This window comes from Solanum stenotomum, chromosome 10 (genome assembly GCF_019186545.1).
Source record: "Solanum stenotomum isolate F172 chromosome 10, ASM1918654v1, whole genome shotgun sequence".
Classification (NCBI taxonomy): domain Eukaryota; kingdom Viridiplantae; phylum Streptophyta; class Magnoliopsida; order Solanales; family Solanaceae; genus Solanum; species Solanum stenotomum.
In genome coordinates this window covers 46078713-46086467 of record NC_064291.1, presented here as the reverse complement: position 1 = coordinate 46086467, position 7755 = coordinate 46078713, and the positions used below count along the sequence as shown (strand labels likewise).

The 7755-nt window shown below is 32.0% G+C and overlaps 1 protein-coding gene across 1 annotated transcript; it reads left to right on the top strand.

Annotated features, from left to right (window-relative positions):
• Nucleotides 1-3084: 3084 nt before the first annotated feature.
• LOC125842220 (RNA-binding KH domain-containing protein PEPPER-like) lies at nucleotides 3085-7520 on the top strand. The gene is made up of 6 exons (XM_049521464.1): nucleotides 3085-3486; nucleotides 4250-4499; nucleotides 4574-4722; nucleotides 4795-5070; nucleotides 6444-6635; nucleotides 7150-7520. The coding sequence occupies exons 1-6, from the start codon at nucleotides 3145-3147 to the stop codon at nucleotides 7327-7329; spliced, it is 1389 nt and encodes a 462-aa protein (XP_049377421.1). The 5' UTR covers nucleotides 3085-3144; the 3' UTR covers nucleotides 7330-7520.
• The last annotated feature ends 235 nt before the right edge of the window (nucleotides 7521-7755 follow it).

The following is a 7755-nucleotide window of genomic DNA, read 5'->3' as shown; positions in this document are numbered from 1 at the left end:
AATTAATAATGGCAAGTTTCTCAACGCCGGCATACCAAAAAAAATTAAAACGAATAAACGGTCGTTTGACAGCTGTTAATAATCCGACATGTCGCTCAACTTTAACAAATTATCCGTTTTGTCGTATAAAAAGTAAATATCCATTCCAGATAAGATAGTGAACCTTCTAACTTCAGATTCCATAACTCACGACTATTTATGTGCGTGCGAGATTATTATTTCTTAACTTATTCAACATTTTCGTCCAGTTAATTAAACAATATGGAAAAAATTTCAAAAAAACTCTATAAATTTCATATTATCGTTATTTCAGTTATTAGACCGATAACATAATTACTTTTATTAGTACACTTTTTTTTTTTTGATAATTTATTTTTCTTGTTATTTTTATATCAAACCTAAGCTTTTTATTACTTAATAATATATATATATATATATATATATATATTTTATATCATGATTTCATATTATAATTTCGTAAATAAACCCTAATAAAAGTAATTATGTTCTCGTTCTATTAACTGAAATTTTCTCAATGCCAAATTTTAAAAAAATAATTACCGTTATTAGTTTTAACAAGTTGCTCAACTCTAACGAATTATATCGATTTTAGTCGTATAAAAATAAGTGTTTGTTTATCCATTTTTATATAAGAAAAAGTGATCCTTTTGACTTTAGATTTCAAGCTCCCGACTATTTATCAATGTACTCGCGAATTAATATTTCTTGACGTATTCGAAACTTTTTGTTTAGTTAATTAAAAAATATGGATTTTTTAAAAAAAAAGCTTGCTAAACTTCAGACAATTGTTATTACAATCATTGAAACAAGAACCTAATTACTTTTTTTGGTTTTTGATAAATAATTAATTTTCCTTATTATTTTTATATCAAAATGGATAAACTTTGAGCGACTTGTCAAAATTAATAACCGTTGTATAAACGGTTTATTTAAAATCCAACGGTTTTTTAAAATAGAAATAATGTTTAATCATTCATAAACCCAACGATTTTTTTAAATTAATAACGGCAAGTCTCTCAACGCCGACTTACCAAAAAAAATTAAAACGAATAAACGGTCGTTTGACAGTTGTTAATAATCCGACAGGTCGCTCAACTCTAACAAATTATCCGTTTTATCGTATAAAAAGTAAATATCCATTTCAGATAAGATAGTGAACCTTCTAACTTCAGATTCCATAACTCATGACTATTTATGTGCGTGCGAAATTATTCCATAAGAAAAAGTGATCTTTTGACTTCATATTTCAAGCTCCCGACTATTTATCAATGTACTCGCGAATTATTATGTCTTGACGTATTTGAAATTTTTTTTCCAGTTAATTAAACAATATGGAAAAAATTTCAAAAAAACTCTATAAATTTCATATTATTGTTATTTCAGTTATTAGAACGAGAATATAATTACTTTTTTTTTTTTTTGATAATTTATTTTTCTTGTTATTTTTATATCAAACCTATGTTTTTTATTACTTATAATATATATATATATATATATATATATATATTATATCATGATATCATATTATAATTTCGTAAATAAACCCTAAAAAAGTAATTATGTTCTCGTTCTGATAACTGAAATCCTCTAAATTCCAAATTTTTAAAAATAATTACCGTTATTAGTTTTAACAAGTTGCTCAACTCTAACGAATTATATAGATTTTAGTTGTATAAAAAATAAGTGTATGTTTATCCATTTTTATATTAAAAAAAAGTGATCCTTTTGACTTTAGATTTCAAGTTCTCGGCTATTTATCAATGTACTCGCGAATTATTATGTCTTGACGTATTTGAAATTTTTTGTCCAGTTAATTAAACAATATGGAAAAAATTTCAAAAAAACTCTATAAATTTCATATTATTGTTATTTCAGTTATTAGAACGAGAATATAATTACTTTTTTTTTTTTTTGATAATTTATTTTTCTTGTTATTTTTATATCAAACCTATGTTTTTTATTACTTATAATATATATATATATATATATATATATATATTATATCATGATATCATATTATAATTTCGTAAATAAACCCTAAAAAGTAATTATGTTCTCGTTCTAATAACTGAAATCCTCTAAATTCCAAATTTTTAAAAATAATTACCGTTATTAGTTTTAACAAGTTGCTCAACTCTAACGAATTATATAGATTTTAGTTGTATAAAAAATAAGTGTATGTTTATCCATTTTTATATAAAAAAAAAAGTGATCCTTTTGACTTTAGATTTCAATCTCTCGGCTATTTATCAATGTACTCGCGAATTATTATTTCTTGACGAATTCGAAATTTTTTGTTTAGTTAATTAAAAAATATGGAATTTTTTTAAAAAAAGCTTGATAAACTTCAGACAATTGTTATTTCAATCATTGAAACGAGCATAATTAATTTTATTAGTACACTTTTTTTTTTTATAAACAATTGATTTCCCTTATTATTTTTATATCAGAATGGATAAACTTTGAGTGACTTGTCAAAATTAATAACGGATGTATAAATGATTTTTCAAAATCCAACAATTTTTCAAAATAGCAATAATGTTAAGTCATTCATAAACCCAACGAATATTTAAAAATAATAACGGTAAGTCCCTCAACGCTGACTTACCAAAAAAATAATTAAACCGAATAAGCGATGACAACCGTTAATAATTCCGACATGTCGCGCAACTCCAACGAATTACCCGTTTTAGTCATATAAAAAATAAGTATCCATTCATCCAGAATGGATAAACTTTGAGCGACTTATCAAAATTAATAACGGATGTATAAACGGTTTTTCAAAATATCAATAATGTTAAGTCTTTCATAAACCCAGCAAAATTTTAAAACTAATAACGGTAAGTCTCTCAACACCGACTTACCAAAAAAATTAAAACGAATAAACCTCTACTTTTTATTACTTAATAATATATGTTTTATAGTATGATTTCATATTATAATTTCGTAAATAAACCCTAATTATTTATACAAAATTGGAAAGTTACACAATGAAAGTTTTTTTAAGAAAGTAACGCCAAGCCGTTATATTAAGACACCTCTTCCCATTTTTCACTTAAAACCAAACCCTTCAGCAAAATTTCACTGAAAAACTCTTTCACTCTGTTTTCTCTGAACTCATCAATGGTGTACTCTACTGTAACTGATTCATCATTTCCACCGGCCATTCAAGGCTCATCTGCGGTGGCGCCGCCGCCGCCGGAGTCGTTTGCTGTAAAATCTGGGGTTACAGGTTCGGTTGCTACTGAAATGGTTGCTGTTAGACCAGAGACTGCTGGGGAATCGGTTGCGATTGTGCAGAAATGGCCGGGATGGCCGGGGGATAACGTGTTCAGGCTAGTTGTGCCACTTGCGAAAGTTGGTGGTATAATTGGGCGGAGGGGCGAACTTGTAAAGAGGATGTGTGAAGAGACTGGCGCCAGCATTCGTGTTCTGGAAGGCCCTCTTGGCAATGCTGATCGAATCGTAAGTTTTGGATTGAATAATTTTTGATAATTCGTTTGATTTTTGTTTCTTTTTTGGGTTTTTGTTATTCTTTGTGATTGTTGTTTGAATTTGGATGTTTCTGATTGGTAAAAAGAGTATTTTTTTGCGTTGTTTTATGTTTAAAATTTACTTGAAGTTTGTCTTTTTTATTTTTTTGTGTATAAACATAGATTGTTGTGATGGAACAGTAAATTCCATCAAGAACTTGTGTGAACATTTGAGTTGAAATGAATTTGTATCTCTTGAGATTATACTGCTAGTTGGTTTTTTGCTTGAGTTGCATTTTTAATGTATAAACTATTGATTTAGGGGAAAAACATCTATTTTTTAAATCTTTGCTAAATTCTATGAAGTTACATTGGGTCCTCTTTCCAGGGCTAGTTGTAATCCATCACTTAAAATAGACCCAAAAGGCTTAAAAAGTGTGTATCTGAATGCTTGAGGTGTAGGCCTTAACCTTAAAGGCTTCCCTCTCTGCCTCATAAAACATTTTATGGTGTTTTTTCCCTCTGAGATGAGTTAAGATTCACTCTCGCAATTGCCTTTGAGTAGGGGAACCTCTAGTTGGTATTCAGTTCTAATCTGACACCTCTTAGGGTTTGTTTATTTTTTTTTCTTTTTGGTAGGTCTGGAATCATATTATTTTATGTTGCTTCTTCTTTCATTGTTTATTTTGCCTTTTTGATATGTTCAAATCATATTATTTTATATTTCTTGCTGACTTCCTTCATATGTTTTTCAGGTCCTAATATCTGGTAGAGAAAATCCAGATGCTGAGGTATCTCCAGCAATGGATGCTGCTTTAAGAATTTTCAAGCGCGTTGCCGGGCTAAACAATGATGATCCAGGAGCAGGAGCTGCTGGTGCTGCATTCTGCTTTTCAAGGTTATTGGTGGCTTCATCACAAGCCAATCATTTGATTGGTAGACGTGGTACTACGATCAAATCAATACAGGAAAGATCGGGTGCTGCCCTGAGAGTCTTATCTGCAGGTGAGATTGCTATTATGGTGTGACACGGAACATTCAGTCATGTGGTAACATCTAATAATTTCTGAATTTCACAGATGATGTGGCCCCTTATGCCACTGAAGATGAAAGAATTATCGAAATTCATGGAGAAGGTTTGAAGGTGCTTGATGCTTTTGAGGCAGTAGTTAGACTACTGAGAAAGTTTTTGGTCGATCATAGTATGATACCTGTAATTGAAAAGATGGTAAGTTTGATACTTTTGACCAAAGCTTAATTGTCTAATTGTGTTTTTACTAAGTACGTGTTCTATTGCCAGTACAATGTAAATATCTCTCAAGATCAGCTAGCGGAGTCCTGGGCTGATAAACCACAGTCCTCAAAGTTTCAGCCTTCTGGTCCTGCAACTGCATCCCATGCTGTAGCAGTTTCTGGTTATTCCTTCTCCATGAGCCGAGACCCTTACTTACTTGATTGTGAAACTGCCATGGACTCCGAACTCCCGCGGTCTACACTACCGCGATATGGACAGGATCCTCGACTTGGCGGCATACATACTACTGTGGCTGGCCGAGCTGGTCCTATAGTTACACAGGTCAGTTTATGGATACTTTATGTCTCCATTTTCTGCCAGTCATGAAATTTATGGCTTCACTGTGGTTTAAGTTGGTCTCATTTTGTTGTGGAGAATCAATATTTATACTGAAAATAATGTTATGTAAGCAAGGTGTTTTGTGCTGGTTAGGTAGCATTTAAACATTGGGCATTAAGGTGCTAAGGTGTACGCCTCATTGCCCATGTGTGCCCTCTTGTGAACATAACATAATCTATATGGTTATTAAAGGGATTGATTTGGAAAAAAAAGTAAATATCACGGATCCATGTATTTGTGACTATGAATGAGAAGTTTAGTAAAAGAAATATGCCTTTTGAACTTAATTGACATGAGCTATATTTCATCTTAATCATTCAACTTTTTTGTTCATATAGTAGTACTTTCTGTTTATTTCTTGTCTTGCATTACATGTATAGTTTTATTATTTATTCATTTGCGCTTCCTGTGCTGAACGTGTATTATAGTAGCACTTCACACTTGAAGCCTGAACAGACTTTTGCACTTTTATATACTTTTCGCCTTTGATAACTTGATAGATTCTTATAACAGTAAATTCATCTCACGGGTGACTGTTTTGGGATAAAATGGTTTGGAGTTGTGAGGCTTGAAATTTAAGACATGAAAAAAACTGTTCAAGCTGTTGAGTATTATTGGGAACAGGCTAATAGGCTATAACATTACTTTGAGTAATTATATTGAACAAAAGAAGACCCCGTGTATTTATTGTCCTACATGTAGAGACTTCAACCGTAGCTTGATCTGGACTTCTTTTGTTACCTAAATATTGCTGTTTGTGGAGAGTCTCCGAGGTGTCCCAACTGTCGAAGTGTTGGAGTGACTACTTTGTTATTCTAGGTTTGATTCACAACGTATGCAACTTCTCTATTGCTTTGGTGGAAGTTTGAAGGTATCCGGTACATAAGTTGAAGTAGGTGTGAGTTGTCTTTGATATCACCGTTAACGAAAAAGAAAATCTCGGGGAGAGTTAGTTTTTAATTGGAATCATTGTAGTTGTGTTCTCTTTTCTTTCTTGCTCTACATATTCTTTTTTCCTTTGAGAGAGGGTATGTCCTGGAGTGGGGTTGTTTTCAGTTTTTGCATGAGCATTGTGCACGTGAGTGTGTTTTTATGATTCATATAATTATTTATTTTTAATTCAATTTTTCTGAACTTCTACAATATCTACTGTCTTTCCTAAATATGTATTAGTATCCTACTCTTGAACTTGAATCTGTAGAAGCTCTTTCTTTCTGCTTAGTCATTAGCCTAAGAATATGACCATTAGCTAAATGTATTTACTGCAAGGTGTCAGCTCTGATCTATGGATTGTTTCTATCCTTTTTCCTTCTCAGATCACAAAGGTTATGCAAGTACCGCTGGGGTATGCTGAGGACATCATTGGTGTTGGTGGTGGTAATATAGCATATATTCGCCGCACAAGTAGGGCAGCTCTTACTGTGCAAGAGAGCCGAGTACCTGAAGAAATCACTATCGAGATTAAGGGTACCTCGTCAGAGGTTCAAGCAGCTGAACAGCTTATTCAGGTATGGAGCTCATCTTTTGTGGTCAGACCATCGCCCTGCACCTCACTTTTTTCTTTATATATTCTGTGGCCACAAGTAATTTGTAGTTTCATAAAAGTCTGTAGCAGGCGATCATGGCCCTTTAGCTGGTGTTGTTATTCATTTATGTCTGTACTCTACCAGATTATATTCTTCCCTTTGGGACCTTTTTCCTTGGATTACAAAGATCTAAATATGTTAAAAACTTATTGGTAGTTTTGGGGTGTTGAGAGCAGAACTTTGTGGTCTTAAACTGTCAGCGTGTTTCGATTGTTGCATTCCATTCAAATGTTTGGAAAGAGGAACTCTAGGTGGTCTTGGTAGAGAAATCTCAAGTATGGATGATGATCAATACCTTTACAAGTATTGATTCTTCTTAGAAATGTAGTTTGTTCTATTTGTTACATTGGGAGAAACAAGATGGTAAAGGATAAAAATGTTGATAAAAGCACTACTCAGCTAGCTTATGCTTGTTTATTCACTTGTCTTTGTGCAGGAGTTCATTAACAACCACAAAGAGCCAGCCCCAAGAATGTATGGGACGCGTGAGCCTGAGTTTGGTTCTTTTTCGCGTTATGGTGACCCCTATTCTTCATCATCTTCGTTTCCATCTCAGAGTTTTGAGGGGTATGGATCTTCTAGTTTAGGAGCAGGATACAACAGGTATAGATACTAAGGGCAGTAGCCCTTGTGGAATAGTTACTGGGAAAAGTTCTCTTTTACAACTCTTGGGGAAACTTTGTTTTAAGATGATTTTATGTATGTAATTAACTTATGTTCAAGTTCTATAGAAACGTTGGTATTGGAACTTATTTTGGTGCTGCTTTTTTTGTTTCTAGATAATCAAGCTTTTTTTAAAGTGTTTTTAAGTATATTTTTTTAGAGAAGTGCTTTTAGGGAATAATTACTTTCTTTTAGCTTATTCGTGTTTGACCAATAAATTTGAAAAACACTTTTGATTAGCAAACAGTGTTTAATCAAGCTTTTTAAAAATATTTTTCAGTATATTTTTTAGAAAAGTGCTTTAAGGGAATAAATACTTTCTTTTATATGTATCTAGTTTTTATCAGTGTATCTTATTAAAAACAAGGTGTTTTTAATA